The sequence below is a fragment of the Ictalurus furcatus genome, chromosome 16 (genome assembly GCF_023375685.1).
Source record: "Ictalurus furcatus strain D&B chromosome 16, Billie_1.0, whole genome shotgun sequence".
NCBI classification, from domain to species: domain Eukaryota; kingdom Metazoa; phylum Chordata; class Actinopteri; order Siluriformes; family Ictaluridae; genus Ictalurus; species Ictalurus furcatus.
In genome coordinates this window covers 11,745,325-11,768,316 of record NC_071270.1, presented here as the reverse complement: position 1 = coordinate 11,768,316, position 22,992 = coordinate 11,745,325, and the positions used below count along the sequence as shown (strand labels likewise).

General features: G+C 36.9%; 2 protein-coding genes across 3 annotated transcripts; one reads left to right on the top strand and one right to left on the bottom strand.

Annotated features, from left to right (window-relative positions):
• Positions 1 to 29: 29 nt before the first annotated feature.
• cct8 (chaperonin containing TCP1, subunit 8 (theta)) lies at positions 30 to 9,442 on the bottom strand. Of its 2 annotated transcripts, XM_053644628.1 has the most exons (16): positions 9,260 to 9,442; positions 8,088 to 8,178; positions 7,914 to 7,993; positions 6,510 to 6,659; positions 5,309 to 5,489; positions 5,125 to 5,186; positions 4,863 to 5,000; positions 3,428 to 3,606; positions 3,222 to 3,288; positions 3,044 to 3,131; positions 2,585 to 2,700; positions 2,384 to 2,455; positions 1,682 to 1,846; positions 1,459 to 1,578; positions 867 to 998; positions 30 to 268 (listed from the first exon to the last, which is right to left on the bottom strand). In XM_053644628.1, the coding sequence occupies exons 1-15, from the start codon at positions 9,317 to 9,319 to the stop codon at positions 891 to 893; spliced, it is 1,677 nt and encodes a 558-aa protein (XP_053500603.1). In that variant the 5' UTR covers positions 9,320 to 9,442; the 3' UTR covers positions 30 to 268; positions 867 to 890. The 2 variants fall into 2 exon arrangements, with proteins under 2 accessions (XP_053500603.1, XP_053500604.1); XM_053644629.1 differs by lacking the exon at positions 867 to 998 and having other exon boundaries at positions 9,260 to 9,430.
• Positions 9,443 to 12,123: 2,681 nt separating this feature from the next.
• On the top strand, positions 12,124 to 22,981 carry map3k7cl (map3k7 C-terminal like). Its single transcript, XM_053644653.1, has 5 exons — positions 12,124 to 12,325; positions 12,812 to 12,893; positions 14,428 to 14,486; positions 16,730 to 16,845; positions 19,947 to 22,981. Exons 2-5 carry the CDS (start codon positions 12,818 to 12,820, stop codon positions 20,125 to 20,127), a joined length of 432 nt encoding a protein of 143 aa, XP_053500628.1. The 5' UTR covers positions 12,124 to 12,325; positions 12,812 to 12,817; the 3' UTR covers positions 20,128 to 22,981.
• The last annotated feature ends 11 nt before the right edge of the window (positions 22,982 to 22,992 follow it).

Genomic DNA, 22,992 nt, shown 5'->3' with positions numbered 1-22,992 from the left:
CAGACAAAAACAAATCACCAACAAAATACTCAAACAAAATGACAGCTGAAGTGCCATTTATTGGGACCACAAAAACTACAGAGCCATCCTTTCCTGAATCCAAAGCTCATTCTAAAAGGAAGAAAATAATACAAAAAAAGTGTTGATATTAAATAAACCATCGAAACGTTTAAGTGGTGAAGCAGGACATGCCGACTTAATCATCCTCGTCCCAGTCCTTCTTTTCTTGTGGAGCTTTGGGTCCTCCTGCTGGTTTGGCCATGATAATCTGTACAGACAAGACGACACAGAATCTTAACACATTAACGGGGAAAAAAAGACAAGGTGGAGTCCTTTAGTACAGTTAGTCCAAGTCTGTTAACCACAACTAACAGGGGTAGGGGGTGGAGGTGCTTCAATTCATGCAACATGCAATCTTCCTGAACATCGTGAATATCATGTTCAATTCTAACTCTTTGATACATAGTGACAGTTGTTAATATGGTGGCATCCAAGTGTCAAAAAGTATCACAAGTTAACATGTAAGATGAGTTGAAATTAGTATCCATTATCATTATACCCTTTTTTTTTTTTTGCAAAAGCAGTTAAAATTCCTCAGACAATTACTAAAATCCTTCCCTTTGACATAAAGTTAAATAAAATTGATCTCATTCAAAAGTCAACACTACACTTCATTAACATACAAAAAATAAAAAATTCCAGTGTAATAATAGTTTTCATAATGACAGTGTCTCCTCTGTGCTACTTCAAATAGTGTAATTCTAAATAGAAACAGGGTGCAGTCAAAACAGTAAGTGTGTTCATGCAATCCCATCCAGCAGTCCCACACACGAGTGGTTAAACACACACGTAAAGGAATAGGGCACCTGTCCCATTTCTGGGGTTTCTTATCAATGATGAGTGTCAAATTTATCAGGCACTTCATCCCATTCATCTTTGTCCCAGTGGCCTTGCTGTTTGGGAGCTTTGGGGCCCCCAGCTGGTTTCGCCATTATGATCTGACACAGTACATCTTGTTAAAAATCTGTTGATACTTACTCTTGACACAGGCTTAGAAAAAGTATTATGTATCCATAAAAACTGTTGCCTATTCTTCCACATTGTCCATTTCCTAGGATGTTCTAAGATACACAGATGTAGCTAATCATAGCTAAGTGCTAACATAATTTTGCAATCATCAGTGTAATAAATTCAATGAAATGTGGACTGTAATGAAACCAGCAGATATTCAGATGTATAAAAGGTGGAATTTATCAGCTATACAGTGGACTATGATGTAGAAGCCATTACTCTGAGTCTATCAGGGGTCAAATGTAATTTGGTAAGCCAAAGAATTAAGATCAGATCATAAATTTAAAAAAAAAGAAATCCTTTTCTGGTTTCAAGTCAAAAAATACTTTCAAACTGTTGTCTGGATGAATACTGTTGGTGACTAATCAGTGTGAGGTAGCAGCTGACCTGATCAACCCGGAGGACAGTGATGGCAGCATTTGTAGCCAATTTGATGCCCCAGTATTTGACCAGGTAGGGATCCAGAATGCCTGCCTCATTCACGTCCTTCACTGCAGGCCCTTCACCCTACCAAAGGAAAAATAAACAGTTTAACAAACAAGAAAGCCAACAGAAATTCAAGAAACCCAACATAATAGTCTTTTGTTCACATTCCTGATTGCACTCTCACCTCAATATCAAAGCCCATGTTCTTGTTGCCCTCGTGTTGAACAGCATACAGTTTGGAGATCAGCTCGTTACCCTTCACGCCAGAGTTTTCTGCCAAAGCACGTGGTACAACCTCAAAAGCCTCAGCAAATTTCTTAATGGAGTACTGCTCCAGACCTGGGCAAGACTGGCAAAACATACCAACATTTTTAGGGGGGAGAGGGAAGGAGAAAGAAAGAAAAAAAAAAAAAAACACACAAAAAAAACTATTTGTATAATCGCATTTAAATTTTTATTTATACACAAACATAATATTTATTAAAATAAATAAATAAATAAAACACCTGGGAAGCCACAGACTTGGCATGGTAGATCAGGTTATAGACATATTGTGAACCATTTGTTTTGTGTTTGCTGTTCATTCTATCCTAAAAGTGTGTGTGAGCATAATATATCCCAATCAATTGACGACTTGCAGTTGGTTAAAAATAAAGATTTGTCTTGATAAACTATTAATGGCTGGGACAAATCCTCTTCAGTTTGCTTAAAAATACATTCTAGAAATTCTCCATTTAGTTTCTAGCAACTGCCAATTAAGTTAACATTTCACTTCTGAATGTATGCATAACTTGAATTTTAAATCATACCGACATGCACATACGCATGATGAAAGAAGAAGTGAAGTACATTTCAGTTTGTAATGCTTCTAGGCAGTAAATTTTACCTCTCCATAGGACATTATCTGTTTAGCCAGTTCAATTTCTGTAGCACCAGCACCAGGACACAGACGATTGTCCTAGGAATGAATAAACAGATGAATACAAAAAAGTAAGAACTGTAAGATGTCCAGGTCTGTTCTGAACTATATGTTTGGTTTTAGCCATAAAATGACAAAATACATTGTCAGCTATCTGAACAGACTTACCCTGACAAGAACCTTAAATGTGTTTACTCCATCATCAATGGCTCGCTCAATGTCATCCATCAGGTTGTCTGTGGAGCCTCTAATCAGCAAGGTAGAAATGGCTCCCTCTTCTTTCTCTGTTATTACAGACAAATACAGTTGGCCAAGAGTAAATTAGGCAGGTTAGGGGTTTGACTAGATCATCATATTGTGAAAATTTCAAGCACTCCCATTCATAAGTCATGTGGACTTGGACTGGCTCCAAACAAAGGCACATGATTAAATGTACTATTTAATAATATTTGTTCAAGTGGGAGCTACTCCATCTGGTACGCATAAAAAAATAAAAATAAATAAATAAAAAAGGAAGACGTTGCAGAATGATCACACACGCAGTATGAAGCAGTAAATAGTACTGTAAAATACACATGGGTAGTAGATGGCTGATGGCAAAGTGGTACAGCTGTAAATGAAACCCACCATGTTTGAACACAACGACCTGGGTGTCTCCGACTTCAGTCAGGTAAACACTGCTACAGTGTCCCATTTCCTCTGGAGTAGGAACAGTCTGGCAACACACAAAAGGTAGATCCCACTCAGGAAAGAAAAAAAAAATCCAAGGTTCTAGTGTTGACTAAAAAAAATAAATAATCCTTACCATTCTGGGCAGTGCTACAGCACCAACAGTTTTGCATAATCTTCTAAGGTCCCATTTGGAGTTGAGCCTTGATGGGGACACAGAAAATGGTGTGTCTTGTCAGATTACACACACAAACCATAAATTACAGAAGATTATGGTAGAACGATCTGTGTGGAATAAGTTAAAGAGGTAGATGGGTGCATTAGTCGAATGAAAGCGCTCACCGGACTACCATGAGCTGATACTTGTTGGCGTAATGTAATGCCATGTCTGCCACTTTGCCCCCAGTTACGACCACGTTAGCTCCAGCATTAGCAATAGCCTTCACCTGGGCCTCCATCAGGTTCTCCTCACCTTTGCTGAAGTTCATCAGCTCCTCAGCATTCTTTATCAGCACTGTGCCCTGAGGAATTCACACCAACAAGGTGATGTAGCTTCTTTACCAAACTCTGTAGGCAATTTCTTTAATAATTCATTTTATATTTCCTCCACTAGATTATACTTTTACAATACAAAAGTATGTCACAAAAACTTAGAAATGGCATCCTGATACATACAACTTGGATTTAACCATTATATATATATTATATAAAACCGCAGATAGCAGTAAGCTTGCCATTAAAATTCAGATTCAAAGATTTAAAACGAAAACCGTATTAAAACATACACTACTAGTCAAATGTTTGGACATACATGCTCATAGAAGGATTTTTTTTTTTTTAATGTTTTTACTCATTTCCACTATTTAAAAAAAAAAAAAAAATTTACACACACTATAAATAGGGATAGAACATAATGACATCACATCCTGGAAAATAGAACTCTATTAATTATGCATGTGATGCAGTCACACTGTTTGAACACCAGGGGGTCCAAGACTGCACAATCCATAGTGTTAAAATATACCGCGCATGTCATCACATTCTTTCATAAAAAGCCTGAGAGATCATCTGCACTTGTGAAGTGTCCGATAGCCCAATAGCTCCAGATTACAATCACTATTATGTGTCATATGTTTACACAATCACGTTATAAAGGTTAAAAAGAGCTTTGAAACACTGCCACAGAAATCAGGTAGTTTAGCTGACTTTGGAGCGCTCTTCCGGCTACGGAGATCATTATGTTTTAGTAAATCATTCTTCCAGGTCAGACAGACGCATCGTTTACTCAAATAAAATTTTTGGGGAGAATTCATAAATGTTTGTTTTGGATTTTTAAGATATGGTGAACCTGTAGCATACTTTGTTTGCAATATTGAACCTCTGTTCATAGCAATTTTTGATTTACTTCGTTTTATACAGACAAAACTGTACACCATTTTGCATTGTTTATGTCATTTCAGTCAATTTTTTTTCACTCAAAATTTGTTCACAATATTCTGAGAATCAAATTGAATCAAGAAGCCAGTATTGTGAATCAAATCGTGTCCAGACTGGATCATTACTCCCCTAGTCTTACATGTACAATACATATAAAAAAAAAAAATACACATTTTGAACAGAAATCAAATTATATATGGGCATTAACTTGTTACATCTTATAAAATTTAAGCCTTTATCAAAATGTCTGCAACAATGAAAACTATATATTTTTTAAAAAAAATTCAATTAAATTAAAAAAAAAAAGGCACTTTGAGTGCATTTTAAGCAATACACTCACCTTGGTCTCAGTAACCATGCAGTCAAACGGACAGGAAAACACAACTATCTTCGCATCTTTAACTGATGTGAGGTCTCCTTCAGTTTCCTTCTTAAAGACCATACCATGCAGCATCGATGAGGCATGCAGTCCACAACCCTACATGAACAAAATCAACATTTGAAACGAAAACAGGCTAGTGACTGTAAAGGCATAAGCTAAAATACAGTTTTATATACAGTCATATATTCATATTTACAGTATGGTTTGTATTAAAACTCACCAAAATCTTGCACACTCTCACATTATCAACATTGAAATTACCGGACTCAGGGAAGATCGATACTGTGGTGGGGGGGGGGGGGTAATGAAGGTAATGAAGAGATCATAAAGGTAAGAAAATACACCGAGACACATTAAACTCTAAAACATTAGATACACATTAGGAGTATAAATGCAGCTCTCACCACAGGCTTGTGCGATAAGGTCGGCGAGAAAGTCTTCATTTCCATACTGTTTGCTCATCACGGCTGTGCGGATCATGGCTTTGGCCTCAATCACGTCGTGCAGGTTCTTGGCAGAGGCGCAAACGCAGTCTGGTAGAATTTCCAAAGCCTTCTTACAGGCCATCTCATAGCCCTCAATGACCTGTGTAGGCAGAGGGTCGGATAAAATCAATTTCAATGCTTCGACGGACTCTTTGAAGTGCACTCATTGGCTAAAATTAATTTCTTGTCAATAAAATCTCTTCTCTTCATGAGAAATGTGCAAGAAAGTATTCCATAAAGGACTATGAGATCATTATTGTTATAGCACGTCCATTAAACACCCTGTGTTAAATGCTCGAAGTAGGAGTGGGACAGCATGAAGAATTCACTGTGTACAGTATGTCCCATTACAGTTGCTCTCATGGAATTTGCTACAAATCACTAGCCGAGGCAGTGGGACAAGCAGATAACATGTCTGGACTATCAATTATTTTTATTTTTTTTATTTACAGTTGCCAGGCAGATAAACAAGTTCAACAGGCAGTTAATGCTAACTAAGAAGCATTTTCTTTTACTTTGCTCATCCAACAAAAGAAAGAAAAAAATTTTACTCCCTCTTTACCTTTATCCAAAAACTAAATAAATAAAAAATCCTGACATTTGTTTATACCCATCATGCTCCAACGTGTTCACCCAGTGATGAATGGCATGCTACTCTTTTTCTAAATCTTTTAAAATGCAGTCTGGCTGTTAGCAAGAATGATTATTATTAGACATATTAATGTGTTTGAATGGATGTGAAAAGGAAGAGCCCTGAAGATGAAGACAAGTAAACAACATACACAACGCAGTGGTAAGTGGTATAATTAAGGAAAATATTTCCAACAGCACATCTGACAACATGATTGCTCACTGGCTTTTAAAACAGTGCAGAGATTTGCACCTGGCATGTCTGTTCTCTAAAACCAAGCTACAGAATTTTCAATATTCTTGTTGTACATGTCAAGCAATGTACCACACCCTTTTTTGTGATGTCATTACCTGTACTGGTATAACATCAACAGTATAGCCATTTCAGATTTGCAGTGTACTGGCACATGCCTTGACAGAACCGTGTCTACATCGAGTCATGTATTATTTGTGATCACTACAGAGATCACGACAAATTGAATCCCCTTACCTCTGATACAGAGAGCCCCATTCGGAGCAGCTCCTCTGCCATCTCTAGTAGAGCACCAGCAAACACCAGGACAAAGTTGGTCCCATCCCCTACTTCCTGCTCCTGCATGTGAGATGCCATAACAATCATCTTAGCAGCTGGGTGCTGGACCTAGAAGAGAAAGATATAGCATTATGATTTATATGATAGAATTGCTAATAACAGACACGAAAGACACAGTGGGTGCTTTTCATTTCTTTAACTGCACCTCCTTTTTACATTTCAGAGAACGGATGCACAGAAAAGGCGATGAGGACAGCAGCAATATAGAACAAATGCATTCACCAAATAAGACGTTCTTATTCACTCATAGCACTTTAAAGAGACTTTAGTGAACTGACTTGACGTTTTCTTGTATAATTCTAGAAATATTATGCTTTTTAAATCATTTTCATGTGTTTGAATGAATATCAATTGAAAAAGTACAAGGCAATGAAATTAACAGCACTTTTATTAAAAGTAAAAAATAAAAATAAAAAGTAAATATACACATCAATATATTCTTCAGTTAGTAACATTCTTCATCCAACACATCATGTAACATTTGCCTTTTCAAATACTGTGACGACGATGTCCAAGTGCTAGTTTGGGTACTTTTAAGCTTTGTTGCTTTGCTGTACTCTGCATACTGAATTGGATGTCGTGCTTTCAGGTGGTGTATCGGACCTGCCGTAGAAAAGTGCTTCGGAGATGTACACCCTCATGAAACATCAGCTGAGCAAAGACTGCAAAATTGCTATTTTCACATCCTTATCAGAAACTTTGAAATAGCTCCACACCGCTGACATGAGGACATTAGCTCGCGTGACAATTTAAGTGCTTCGAGATGCAGCGTAAAAACATTTTATTTTGTAAAAACATTACATTTCTGTGCATCCCTACTAAATAATCCTGGCATGTGTACATCACATGATAAAATGTGGCTGTTTTAGCTTAAAACAAAATCACCTGACTTTTTTTTCCCCCTGTATTTTTAAAAGCAAGGCAAATTAATTTACTTTAATGGACATTTTATTTATAACTACTCTTTATTTAATTAAGATTATTGGGGTTTTTTTTGGTGGTTATTACTGTTTTTTTTAATTCTAATTATTTTTTGTGAGACAGGGAGACTTGATGCCAGAGGTATACATCACACACTTCCACCTAGGAAACACTTGTGAATCCTCACTCCACAAGCCTCCTATCTCCTCGATTCCAATGAGCACATTTAAGCATTGGTACATCCTTAAAGATGGCAGACTTCAATCAATTTCTCGCTCATGCGATAACGGTGGAAGGATCAAAGAATCAAAAGAGGCATCGATTAGAGCACTGCAAAGCACCCTGTGTTTCTCAACCTGTGAACACATCATCCAAACTCACCTCAAGCTCTCTCAGAATGGTGGCAGCATCATTGGTTACCAGGAGTTTCTCTAAATGGTTGATGACCATTTTGTTCATGCCTGGCAAATATATAATACATTCATTAAGAACAACAAACACAACAACAAGTTAGATTAAGCTGCAAAATCCTGAAGAAAGGAAACAGTCCGTCACCATTGGGTCCGTATGCAGTTCTTGTAGTGTGTGCCAGTTCTTTGCATGCCTGGATATTTCTGTAAACTGCCTCCTCTAGACCTGAATAATGCTGATTAGCAGAAAATAGTACAAATTCAGTACAAAATTACAAAGCTTTATAAAGTAGATAACATCCCATCTGTGGAAAAAAAAAATCAAACAAATGTAAAAACAACTGAAAAACCATTAAAAGTATGGCTGGGTGACATGATGATATAATAATGTAGTTATAAATCACATCAAAATAAACATTTCATTTTTAATTTAATAAAAAGATATTATAGACAGTAAGCAGGTGATCTGATGTTGAACACTTGTACTTAATCTTGAACATTTTAACTTTACATTTATTTCTCCTCCACATTTTCAAAAATTAAATAATAGTTTTTATATGTAACATAATACGAGTTCATTTCATAGATATAAAATAAATAATAAAAAACGTTGTTTTTTTTAATTATTCAACGCTACTCTATTGCTGGGAAATTGTTCACAGACCTACATGTCGTGATCTGACGTTTTCGTCACATCGCCCAGCCCTTATAAAGCACAGGCTACAGGGAATCTTACCCACAATGTTTCCTTATTTGGTTAAAAAGAAATGAGCAAGTAAATCAGTAATATTGATAGTAACAGAACAATATGTTACAGAATACTGTTATGTAGCGCATGGCAAATGACTGTATTACTGAGTGCTATTAAAGCACAATAAATACAATATTTAACAACGAGAATGGCTTATTGATTAGCATTCCTGTCAGGGTGAGCAGCTAGCAGGCTAACTAGTTTGCCGGCAGATGCACATGCTGAAATTGCAACCAGCTAGTGTAACAAAAAGCATGTTATATATATATATATATATATATATATATATATATATATATATATATATTTTTTTTTTTTTTTTTTTAATTATGGCCCTTAGCTAAAGGGAAACATCACGTTAATGAATTACTAATAGCGCCTAGTTTGTCTAATTTGCTAAATAATTAGTGTAATCAGTAGCTATGCCTCCTGAGCCCGTGTTCTAGAAATCTCCACCCACATGATTCAGGCTAACTTGCTAACGCATTAGCTAGCTAGCTACTTAGCTAGCCGTTAAGAACAGAACGTTATATCGCCCATAAACTCATTATCCTAAAGAACCTTACCTTCGCACCATCCTTTAACATTTGGGCAAAGCCCGGTGCTTTAGGAACGTGAAGGGCCATTTTTCAGAGTTTGAACAGCCCTGGTACGAGAACAATCCGAACTAGATGCTGCGGAGAGCCGCTCAACAAGGCAAAGCACGCAGCTAAGAAAAGACTGGGCGAGTGTCGATGGCGGAATCATAGATCATCCTCCTCACAGGCCAGATAGGAGATCAACGATTGAGCCAAACGCTGCATAGAATTTGTTATTGGTGCTCAGTGGTTAAACTAAGATATTTTAACCTAAAATCCAACCAAGGCATAACATATGTTTACAAGTAAAACATTTTACTCCAGACTATCCAGACATGAATTTATGGAGATACTAGAGATCCAGATCCTTTCTGCCTCTGGATGGAGCTCAAATCTTCTCTAATTCCAGACTGCTGGGACTACGGCTGCTCCTAAGGCCATACAGACTTCATATAAATCCATAATGAACTTTTTCACACTATCTGTTGTTACCCAGATGAGGATGGGTTCCCTTCTGAGTCGGGTTCCTCTCAAGGTTTCTTCCTCTTAAAACATCTTAGGGAGTTTTTCCTTGCCACCGTCGCCACTCAGTGGCTTGCTCAGTTGGGATAAATTCGCACCTTTAATATCTGTATACCATGTTGATATTTCTGTAAAGCTGCTTTGAGACAATGTCTATTGTAAAAAGCGCTATACAAATAAAATTGAATTTAATTGAATTGAACTATCTACACTTTTAATTTTGAAAAATCCCAGGCATACCAATACATTTCACTATAAACTACTGTTGTAAACTGCCGTCACATGCTTTCCTCACACTGGAATAAAGTTGGTTTGACTTTTTGGACGTTCGATATTCGCAGATATGCGGAAATTAAGGGACAGTCTCTAAAGTTACACACGACATTGTTAAACACGTTTCTAACTTCGATAGCATTTGAAGGGAATGACTTACAGTCACAACACCAACTGTAAAGTGTCCATCTAGGTGTCAGGTATCATGCACACCTTTTAGATTTCTGATATTTATTAAAATAAGCTATTAGATCATATGTAAATTAGATTTAATTGTGATTTAATAGTTTATTTTGTTAAATATCAAGAATCTAAAAGGTGTGCATTATAGCTGACACCTACATGAACACTTTACAGTTGGTTATATGACTGTAAGTCATTCCCTTCAAATGCTATTGAGCTTTAAATTATGGTATATTTTGGGTATGAGCCCATGCTGTAATAAAATACATGGCAAATTTTATATATGATTTAATAGTTTATTTTGTTAAATATCAAAAATCTAAAAGGTGTGTGTTATAGCTGACACCTACAGGGACAATATACAGTTGGTTATATGACTGTAAGTCATTCCCTTCAAATGCTATTGAAGTTAGAAACGTGTATAACAATGTCGTTTGTAACTTTTGAGGCGGTCCATTAATTTCCGCATATCTGCGAATATCGAACGTCCAACGTCAATCCAACTTTATGCCAGTTTACCTCACATAGTTTTACATCTCGAAAATCTGAAATGATACATTCTGTTTTGACTAGATTTATTAGAAATGTATTATTATTATTATTATTATTATTATTATAAGATATATAATTGGGAGTTCAATTCCTGCCACCGTCTGTACGTGTTTGCATGTTCTCCCTATGCTTCAAGGGTTTCCTCTGGGTACTCCTGTTTCCTACCCCAGTCCAAAGACATGCGTTGTAGACTGACTAGCATTGTCCGTAATGTGTGAGTGTCTGTGTGTGTGTGTGTGTGTGTGTGTGTGTGTGTGTGTGTGTGATTGGGCCATGTGATGGGTTGGCACCCCATCCTGGGTGTCCCCCGCTTCATGCCCCAAGTCCCCTGGGATAGGCTCCAGGATCCTCAGAGGCCTCAGAGGATAAGCAGTACAGAAAATGGATGGATATAATATATTAGTACTAGATTAAACATATAATAACAAGAATTCTTTATGGCAAGCCATTTTAGCGTAAAATAAGAAAATATTGCACCAAAAAATTTTATAATCTAAAAAAAAATCATAAACTTCTCTAAACAATATATGAACTAAATAAAGGTGCCACAAATTGTTCTTATTTTTCCACAGAGAACTAAAAAATATTCTAACAATAAATTCCTCATTACATGGAATCATCTTTGTGGCACAAAATTATTATTCAGTTTATTAAGGCAATAAAACAAACAAACCATTTTTGCTTTTGTTTGCTTTTTCATGGTTTTTCATTGTATCATTCTAAAATGTTTTGTGATACCTTATTTTGAAGAATAGATTTTAATTGTTCTTCCATCCCTATACAGGTGTACAGTGAAACACAAAGGACTACGTACAAAACTGCTCAACACTGTAAGACAACATTATAAATGCACTGGACAAAGCTCTTCACTGTACACACTATCTTAATTGCATTCTTCAAGTGTTCTTTGCATTTGTAAGGGTGCTTCCTAAAGTGGGTCTAGCTGGAATTGTCTGTTAGTGAATTAGAGAAACATTAAGGGTTTCACTCAGAGGCTCAAACCAAAGAGGGAAATACATGATAGAGGAAAATACATTATTGACATCAGATTAAAAAAAGAAAGAAAAAAAAGAGGATTAGTCATTAATGGGCTTCATTTCAAAACAATGGCATCACTTGGCCTCTGTGTGTGTGTGTGTGTGTGTGTGTGTGTGTGTGTGTTACTCAGCACTGATTGGAACAAAGGACATTTTTCTTGGCTAAAGTCATGCGTCCGAACCGTTTAACTGGCAACGGTGTAGGGGGAGTATCTGTAGTCCTAGTGGGCAGCACACACACACACACACACACACATACACACACTTGCACACACAGAACTGCCATGTTTCTGAAGAGTAGACGAGATGTTTCTTGTGAAAATGGTCTTCTTCTCCTCTCTGGCCCTCATTAGCTGGCCCAGATGATTGCATGACAAGCTCACTGTGGAAAGCTCTGACACGTCCTGCACGCTTTTTCTGTGGAAGGAGTCACTCTTGAACCTTGTTAAGTTTAAGGACTTTCTAAGAAGTAAGCGTTTGTTGCCAGGTAAGTTTTAATTTACTTATATACATAGCCATAATATTTTATCGCCAGACCAACAGAGTTCTAAAGATTTATTTAGCTTTGCTGACAATTTTCTGAATTTTATGTTGTATCTCTTCTGCAACTGCTTTGATTTTTTAAAAACTATTATTATTGTGGAAGCCAAAATGTTTCGGTACATTAAGTGGTTTGATTTAATGCAGATAATAAAATCATGTTTAACAGTTTATATGACTCTCATTCATAAATGCACCTGGATTAAATGATAGAAAATGCCTTGGTCAGTGCAAAGACAGTGGAGATGTGTGACCTCATCTTCTGGCTCGGAGGGGCTCTACCTCTAATTGTTTAATCCATGATGCAGCTTTGGGCACATGATGAGATCCAGTCATTGCCCCTGAGAGGTGAATGATCTCATGTTACAGCTGTGTATTAACGGAAACTCACTTTATGCCCCCTATGTTGTCATACTTATCTCCCTTCTACAAGGAATAAATGATCACCTCAGCAAGACGAATCACCTCAGACAAACCTGAAGTTCAAATCTCCTTCAGCCTTGATGAGTCCTCAGGTATGTTGCTTGTTTGGGTTCTACATTTATAGGTGTTACTTAACTGTTATACTTTTAAAAGGGTTTTGTCCTCTCAACCACCTCCCCGTCATCTGTAATGGCATACACTGCATGCCTCCCACCAAAACAGCAACCCGCAAAAGCCAGCACAAAGCCTTTCTCGTGCCGGATCCGTTTTTGTCATTCTTTTCAGTAAAACAGGTGCTCCCTCTATTTCGGTTGATCACTGGCATCTTACAAACAAAATATCTACCTAGACACAAAGCCAATCTGGTCCCTGCTGTCAAAGTGTTTTACGGCTATTCAGACGAATGTTTGGATGGCAGCTGCAGCATCAAGTTTCATCTTTAATACCTCACTGCTGTGTGATTCACTCATTTGCTTTTATAACACTGGCCTATATTTAAAGGCACTTATTATACGTCAGAATGGATTTTACATTGTTTGTCAAACTTAAAAACCTCTTAAAATTTTATTTGTGACAACAGCAAGAGCCTGGATCTTCTACACTGGGAATTACTTCATCCCTACAGTGTCTTAATCGAGTTGAAATGCTATATCAGGCTGCGGTTGACACCAGTGGCCAATTCTGCTTGTGTATATCTTGCTTATAATTAGTGCCATGGTCAATGTGTGACCACACCCCATTTTTAGCTGGTTGCATCACAGGATTCCTGAAGTGTGTACCCTGGCTACGTATGGACATAGCTTGCATGATAGCAGCCAGTGTAGACAACTCGTCTGTCACAGTCCTCTTTAAAGATGGCTCATCATCAGGTGTCTAGGAGATAGTTAGGACCAATCTGTCCACTCAAGCTTTAGTTTATGTGGACCAGACTAACAGGTGTTGGCTGATGTTCCTCTTGCAGTGATAGAAAAACAGGCCTGTTTTCTTTCTATAAACATAGCCATGTTGAAGATCCTCAGTTGTTGGTTTGGCACTTAATTTTATAATTAGTAATGATTTAATTACTCAAACTATGAAATATGTAACCAGGAGCCTCTGTGTATGCTCTGTTTGTGGGAAGGGGCAGAGGAGGGCATGCAGAAGCACCTCTGGCATTTAGTATGTTTCTAAAAGGGTATCTGGCCAGTGGACAAAATTAGAGTCATTACCATTTAAGAAATTAGGTTTTAAGCAATAACTGTAATGTTTAAAGTCTTGCAGCTCCAGTTTCTGTGATTTTTATCCTGAGTTTGGGTTACTGTCCAAATTGAATTTTGCAGATCTCTCTGTGTAAAAATGAATTCTCCAGATTCTTTCCACCTCCCAAAAACAGTAAGGTGGACTGTCCATGTAGGTGTAGGTCAATGGCAATGTAGGTGGACTGTCCATGATAAATTGCCCCTAGGTGTGAATGAGTCTGTGCATGGTGCGCTGTGATAGACTGCTGTCTCATCCAGGGTGTATTACCACCTTGCGCCCAGTGTTCCCCGGATCCACTGCAACCCTGACCAATAACCAGTACTTGGTATCCCTTCTTACATCCTCAATGAACCAGAGTTGCTAAACTGATTGTCTTTATTAATACAGAGCTGACCGATGCAGAGGATCAATTTCCATCTTTCCCTGACCTTGAGCAACGCCTGCAGGTAAAACTGAGTAATTCTCTAAAGACAGTGGTATATTGATGTAAATCACATTTCTGTGATTTAGCTGTTTATGGTAATTTGACATTGTTTTTATGAGTAGTCAGTAAGTCAGTCAAGGGAAGCAGAACAAACATTGCAATACACTTATTATACCACAGTTTGAACAGAAGAGGGCAGTAGTATGTGTTTGCCGTTTGTAGTTCTTAAATGGAGAACTTCTGCGAGAACTTCCAGTACAACAGTGTTTCTCAATTTCCTGGAGACCCTCTAATAACCTCACGTTAGTAATTACCATTGAATCTTATTAGTAATTAGCATTGAATCATATTACCCATTAGTATTGAATAATTGTATTAAGTACTGTTGATGTTCACTAGATAAAAGTCAGGGATCTTTATTGCTTTATTGTACTATATTCTTAAGACTAAATTCATTTATTAACATGACCATATTTCATATAGGACCTACATTATAAACTGGCCATAACCAGCCATTAATTTAGTTATTTGTTGAGCAGTGACTGCTATTATACAACAAACTCTTCAGTGGCTTCTGCATGAACTTCATGTACAATACAGGAATATGCATATGCAGACGGGTGATTAATTAAAGTTAAAACCAACCTAAGTGTGTTATTAAGGTGGTGGGCCACCACAAGCAACCAGCTTCAATACACCTTGGCATACTTTCTATAAGTTTCTGGAAGTGTACTGGAGGGATGAGCATTCTTCCAAAAGATATTCCCTCAACTGGTGTTTTGATGATGATGATGGTGTAGAGTGTTGTCCAACGTGTCAGTAAAAAAATCTCTTATAGCAGTTCAGCTGAATTGAGATCTGGCGACTGTGAAGGTCATAGCATATGATTTATATTTTTTACATACTCATCAAACTATTGTGGATATGTGCACAGTTATTCTGGGAAAGACCACTTCCATTAGGATAGAAATATTTCATAGGATAGGTGATCAATTAGAATAACTTTTTATTGATTCGCAGTAACAATTCCTTCAAACAACACAAAATAAACAGAAGACCCAAGAATATTTAAACATGTAACACATTGGGAGCCAGAGGCAGTTAAATGCAATCACACTGATATCTGTTGCAGGGGCCAAGGTATAGCAAATGTCAGATAAATTAATGAATAAATGAATACATACATAAACGTATACATACATACATACATACATACATACAGTACATACATACATATACAGAGCCAGCAATTATGTAACCAGATGCTGAAAACAAATGCGTATAGTTACACTGACAGCTAAGTGCTAACTAGACTATTAAGAACAAACTAAACACAAACAAAGTCACTGGAAGGGAGAAACTGTGGAGCTGGAAAAGGAGGAAGCAGACAGCCAGAAAACCTCAAATGAGAATCTAAAGCAAAAGGAAACAGGAGTTGTTTAGGACAAATCACCATGCTTACAGTACATCAAGAAGATGTCTTTTCTCTGTAAGTGCACACAGTGGAAGAACGTCATTGAGTCAGCTGTACAGTCAGACCTGCAATAATTTCAGATCCCCTAAATGAGCCATCTTATATTATATTTTCACTTATTACTAGAACTCAAGCCATTATAGCTTCATTCCTTTATTTATAAGGGAGTTTATACATTTATATACAATTTTTTTAAAAAAATGAATTAATACATAAATGCTCTGTGAGATAGCAGAAGTTGAAGTAATATTTTGGAGTAGTTGGCTATGAGTCATCTTGAAAGCAGAAGTCCTGCTCAAGATGAAGCCAAAACTTTTTACAGACAGTTTCCTACACAGTATGGTTTGATCTGTAAGTGGTGAGCTGGTTGATATCATGGAAAGTGATAGTTTCTGGGGGGATTTTTGTTCCATGGGCAGCCCAGGTTTGTTCAGCACTAGTTTTGTGGACAGCTATTTAAATAATAAAAAATTTAAACACGGAACAGAAACCGCAGAACTGGCTAGCTGGCAGAGACCACAACAATGAGTGGGTTATACCTCTTCTTTTCTGACTGCGTTGTGATTAGTGTTTGAACTTGCTCCAACTCTCTCATGTAATCTTCCTGAAACTTTTTACTACAATCTTTAACTTGTGTCTGGTAGAATGGTGGAACCCTAATAGTTTTGTATCACTGTCTGTCAGCTCCTTTGACATCAGTATTTATGAAATCTGTTATTTCTTCATTTTAAGTCACGTTGAATGAATGATTATGTGTGTGTGTTGGTCTTGTGTCCCCTTCATTTCTGCAGCCAGTGTTGCCATGTCAGTCTCTAAAGGAGTCTGTCCAAGTCTACAGAGACCATTGCAGAATGGCAAAAGAGTTTCACCAGGTTAAAACAGAAATCGCTCTGCTGGAAGACAGAAAGTAAGTGGGAAGGCTGAGAGCAGGGAAAACCCTGCCACTGTACAAGGAAAGCTGATTTTCCACTTTACCCACAACACATTTGTGCGTACATATATGCAACAAGCTGAAACTTGATAAGTTTCATAAGGGAACAACGACAAGAACAATTTCGGATTCCTATTAAAGTTTATTTCAGAGATTCTTCACCGTGATGCAACATGGTTTGTCTGGTGTGCTTCCTTAGGACGCATTCCATTTTGACTGACAAGGGGGATTTCCTTACAAGTCATGCTGTGCTGAGTAAAAATAGGCCTGTGTAATCATGACAGCCTCTTACATACTGTATTGTGGCATGCAACACTTGTGTTTTTCGAAAATGGTTTGTGTTGCCTGTAGCAATCAGGCATGATTACATTATATTCAAATTAATCTTTAATGTAAGAAGATAATTTATGAATTTATATTTCAAACTAAATTGGATAGCATTGATAAATAAACTTTTGTCGGTTCGATTAAAAAAAATCCATCTAATCTTTTCTTGAATAAGTAATATATCAACCTATCAGATATAATGTGGACTTCCAAATAGCATCTTCTTCTGTCTTTTGTATCACCCCCACTGGAATCATTGGGATATCTTGTAAGGCAAATATGTGCACTTTCTACAGGCAAGCAGGTTTTAAATTACAAAATGTTTATAACTTATATTATACCACAGCATTGTTGAATTCTCAAATTTGATTGGTCAGAAGATGTTGATTACTTTTCTATAACAGCACGCCTCTGACACTAGTGCAGAGTTTAATTCTAGTCACATGTTAATATTAATGCACTTGTTCCTACGTTGTTGTTTCTAGGGTAACAGCTCATTAACAGGGACTTGTATGGCAGATGATCTACATTATCTACATCTAAGACTTGTAATAAATAGATTTATAGATAAATAGATAAATAGAAGTGTTGTTATTTAAAGAAATGAACGGAACATGTGTAATTGTTGATATGATGAAGCTTACTATAAGAAGACATTTATTTAACATAACTCTCAGTCAACTCCCAGGTGTCTATGCTTTGTAATGGTCGGTAAATTTCTTTTTTACATGGGAGATTCTTCATGCTTTCTGGTTTCTCTATAACATGACAGGCTTGCATTTTTTTCCCCTTATTAACTCCTATAGAGAGAGAAAAGACAGGCTGGCAAGCGAATGACTGTTTATAGTTGTTGTAATGTACAGATAAAAACCCACAACACATTTCATTCATTAATAAATTAATCTTTCTTTGTCCATTTAACATTGGCAAACCACTGAGGTACTATAGGAATAAAACATCATGGGTCATGCTGTTATATGAAAATAAGTGGAAATACCCAAATCATTCAACCCAGTTGTGGATTATTTTCCTCTAATAGCATACCCTGTCATCTTTTATTCCTTAAATATCACATATTTATGAGCTTCCTGGTAACATTCCATTCTTATACCATCCATCAATCCATCCATCTTCGGTACTATGTATCCTTACTAGGTCGCAGGGAACCTAGAGCTTCTCCTAGGAAGCATAGGGCACAAGGCAGGGGACACCCTGTACAGGGTGCCAGTCCATCACAGGGCACAATCACACACATTCATACACTACGGACACTTTTGGAAATGCCAATCAGCCTACAATGCATGACTTTGGACTGGGGTAGGTAATCGAATTACCCGGAGAGGGGAAACCCCTGAAGCACAGGGAGAACATGCAAACTCCTCACACACCGCCACTCAACCGTGGAGGTGTGAGGCAAATGTGCTACCCACTAAACCACTGTGCCCCCCATTCATATACTTAATAATAAAACTTCTAGCACTGATTAAGAGTATTCTTCCTAAGTTCTTAGCATTTTTATCACTTAAAATTTGTCAAAGTAAATTGTGGTTAATTTACTGGAAGCCTCAGGCTATTGTACCCACCCTAGATGCGGTGCACTGGCAGTTTCACTAACTGGCAGCCTGCCATGTGATCACATGCTATTGGAACAGGAAGTGATAGTACATCCAGTAGAGACAGCACAGCCAGTTACACTTTAGTTGTGTACAGTCTGAAAATAGGTGTTACAGGTGTATGTTTAGTGTCAGCTTGGTTTTGGTGTAGATAAATATGATTAGATTAGCAGACCATAGATTAGGTGTTTGACCTTCATTTTATATTAAAATTACCTTGTGCAAACTATTCCATTTAGGAAACTAAACTGAATTGCAAAAAGTTTTTTTTTTTTTAAAGTATCCTCAGAATAAAAGGATAGTAAAAAAATTGAAAAAATAAAATATTGAGAAATTATATTTCAGTGAAATTTAAGATACTTTGTCAAAATCTTATTAAATTAAAAGTGGAAGTATCCAGTAAAATACACTCAAGTATAAACAATGCTACTTTTAAATGTTTTCTTTTTTTTTTAAGTATATGTTGTAACTGATGAATTTAAGTAACAACGTTTCCATGTGAGAATTAATTTTCATTGCTTATTAAAATGCTGTTTTGCCTGAAAACAATCTTAGTAAGTTATGCATGACTAACTCTACATAGGTTGCTAATGAATTAATCAGAAGTAAAATATCATGGAAATAACCAATATTTACCATTAGCTATAATTTTACTTGCTGCCTAGCCAATTATACCACTGGAATCAATGCTAAGCTGGAATTAGCAAAGAAAATAGGATAACTTAGTTCAATATTGCCAGTTTACGTTAGCAAATTGGTGAAACTCACCTTGTCTTGCCATGCTTTTTAAATGAGCCAAATGAGACAGCCCATTTTATGAGAGTCTCTGCTTACTGTACTATATTGAAACATTTTACTCTGGCCAGCCTGATATCTATAGCATTAACTACATTGTGTAGCATGAGAAGGTCATAGCAGGTGATGAATTGGCACAATTCTTGATAGTTTTTTCTACATTTTATGAAACTGATTGAATGTCAAACTGATATAATTGAATGTTAAACTGAAATGATTGAAAAGTATGTTTTATCTTGGAAATGTAATTAAGTAGCATTAACAGTAAACAGCAGTGAAAGTAACAGCTGTAAAGTTTATTTCCTCCCCTGTTCTCTGTGTATGTTTGTATGCCCACCCCAGAAGGGAGCTGATAGCTGACCTGGCTGAGGACGAGAAGGTGACATTGGAGATTGCTCGACTGGAGGAAGAGTTCCGCCTTTTGACGGAGGAGAACCGTACTCTCGTCACCATGTACACGGAGCGCACTCAGCAGCTTGCAAATTTACGCATAGTCAATCAGAAGAGGCAGGGTTCCTCATGACCCTTTGCCTTTTGTGCAGTGGTCAGAATGAATGTGTTTCAAGATTTTTTTTTTCTTTTATGAGCCACCTTAACATTGGGGTATGATACAATGTACATTTAACATGCCATCAGTGTTTTGCTGTACTCACCAGCAGTTAAAAATGGTGAGCATTACTCTTATATAATGTGAGGTTGAGATCAGTACAATGAAAGGGTGAGTATTTCATATTAAGAAGAGTAAATATTTGAGATCATTGTATCATGGTTCAAACTCTATCAACAGCTAAAGAGAGAAAATGGCTCTCTAGCACTTATTGATTGTAATACAGATCTTAGAATTCTAGGCAACTGTTTAGGTGACTAAAGGGTTTTATTCTAAACCTGGATTTACAATATAAAATATTCATTAATGAATAATGGATATAGTTAGCTGTGTCCTGCAATGAGTAATAAAAATGAAAGTGTGCTGCGTTAATACCAATCTGAGCAAGAAGCACTTGTAAAATGATCATGATTGGTTATTGGGTCTGCATTGGAGACCAGAGGATTATCTATTCTGACTCTTATATGGGCTCAGGTTAGGGGCTTGTATGATGTGTATATATGCAAGTATAATAAATAACTAGAATTTTGACAAAAAAAACAAACAAAAAACCCCCCCACAAAGCAACAGAATATAGTTATGGTTAAATTAATCACAATTTAAATCAATAAATACATATACTGGTGCTGAATCCAGAAAGCTGAACATGATGATTGCTCCTGAGTATCTCAGTTCAAGTGTTTTATGTTTAATTCAAAATTCACACTTCCTATGATGTCTGTTGTAAACGATAAAGAGGCTAAATTTCTATATTATGCTATTTTTATAAATATGGCATCCCTGGTGGAGAACATTCTGGGTTCTGAAGTTTTGTAAAGGATCACATCAATCCTATCAATAAATGCTTTTTAATGTTTTATTTTTTTTAATCTTTTGCTTTTTACTTTCCAACCTGCATGTCTTCTCATTATTTGTCTGATATTCAGAACTTGGTCATTGATAAACTGACATAGTTATATCACTCTTTAAATGTAAATATTGTGGCTATTCATACTGTATGTCAGTGATTTTGTGTCATTTCCTTTAGTAAATATATCCTTAATTAACAAGAGAATCATGCAAATTGAATATTCTTCACTATGGTGAGTCAATAATAAGAAACTGCCTCATTTAAAATGAGATCAGCACATGGTGGGATTGTGAAATCCTTCATAATGCAATGTCTCTCATCCCACGCAGTATTATCAGACAACTTCAGAAAGATGCAGTTGATATAGCTCTGGCTATGCAGTAGAAATTATATGATAAATATGAATATGCATGTGGTGCAGTGTTGCTACCTCACAACTCCAGGGATCTGGGTTTGATCTTGAGCTTAGGCCCAGAAACCATCATCCAAAAACATTCCAGTAGGTGAACTGGCTATATTAAACTGACCCTTAGTCATGTCCTATTTGGGGTGAGTTCTCACAGTGCTGCCAACAAAGGCACCACGCTGACCAGGATAATGTGGTTACTGAAAAAGAATGAATAAATATTGAGTATTAACATATAACATCAATATTGAAGCCTGAAATCTCAAACATAAATGTACTGTAAATTAGTAATATAAATTTTTTCATTATATTTTTTTTCTAGTTCGATCTTGAAACCAAGTTATTGTCTGTATGGAATTTCACATTCTCCCAGTGTTTGTGTGGATTTCCTTTAAGTTCTCTGGTTTCCTCCCACCGCTTAAAATCATGCCAGTAGGTGGATTGGCTAAGTTAAATTGCTCCTGGGTATGAATGTGATATGTGTGTGTGTGCGCGCGTATACATACTCTGCCTGTGCCTGGGGCCCCACTGCTCTTTTGCCCCCTTGAATGTACTCATATCGACCTACACACACACATAGACTGCACAAACCTGTTCAACTTTTATATGTCAGATGAAGTTTCAATTTTTTATATTTTATTACTCTAAATTTCTACATAAGTTTCCTACATAATTTCCAACAGGCTTTCCACTAGATTTTGGAGCGTGGCTGGGATTTGTCCATTCAGCCACAAGAGCATTAGTGAGGCCAGGCACTGATGTTGGGTGAGGACGCCTGGGGGGCCTCCTTCATCCCAAAGATGCTCAGTGTGTTTGAGGTCAGGGCTCTGTGCAGGCCACTCAAGTTCTTCCACTCCGACGTTTGCTTTGTGCACAGGGGCATTGTCATGTTGGAACATGTTTGGGCCCTTTATTTCCAGGGAAAGGAACTTGGAGTGCTCCAGAATACAAAGATGATTGTGTGCTTCCAACTTTGTGGCAGCAGTTTGGGGAAGGCCTACATTTGTTTGCGATGGTCACATGTCAACAAACTTGTGGATGAGGACTAAGAGGTATTGTAGTTTCAGATTTTTTTTTAATCGCCCACAAAGCATCTCCTTTTGTCAAATTCAACAGGAAACAGTGACATTTTGATAATGTAGTGGTAGAATGTAGTATGCAGTACTCGTTCTCTCATTCATGTTACAGCTGGAACTAATGTCCAAACCGGACTGTTATATGAAAATAATGTACAAATTAGATTTGAGAATTTCTCCATGCTGTGGTATAGCAACAACGGTATGTTTTTTAATTGTTTAATAACAACATAATTTTAATCCATTATTGTGAAGCGTCAAGGCCCTGTGAATGAGTTGTTACTATAAAAGCGATAAGAAGGAGCACATTAATGTACACCTGTGATTTACAGTCATTAACTCTCAGGAATTTGTTTTACGCCATCGCCCTTCTTTATGCTGATACGGCCAAATTTGACCTATTTGTTACTTTATTTATTAATAAACCGGAGAATCTTGTTCTTTTAGGT

Coding starts and splice junctions, on each gene's coding strand:
- map3k7cl (XM_053644653.1), top strand. CDS start 12,818: ATGATCACCTCAGCAAGACGAATCACCTCAGACAAACCTGAAGTTCAA. Junction 14,487..16,729: donor ACCTTGAGCAACGCCTGCAG/GTAAAACTGAGT, acceptor TCATTTCTGCAG/CCAGTGTTGCCATGTCAGTC. Junction 16,846..19,946: donor GCTCTGCTGGAAGACAGAAA/GTAAGTGGGAAG, acceptor TGCCCACCCCAG/AAGGGAGCTGATAGCTGACC.
- cct8 (XM_053644628.1), bottom strand. CDS start 9,319: ATGGCCCTTCACGTTCCTAAAGCACCGGGCTTTGCCCAAATGTTAAAG. Junction 3,607..4,862: donor GCATGGTTACTGAGACCAAG/GTGAGTGTATTG, acceptor TGAATTCCTCAG/GGCACAGTGCTGATAAAGAA. Junction 1,847..2,383: donor AGATAATGTCCTATGGAGAG/GTAAAATTTACT, acceptor ATGTTTTGCCAG/TCTTGCCCAGGTCTGGAGCA.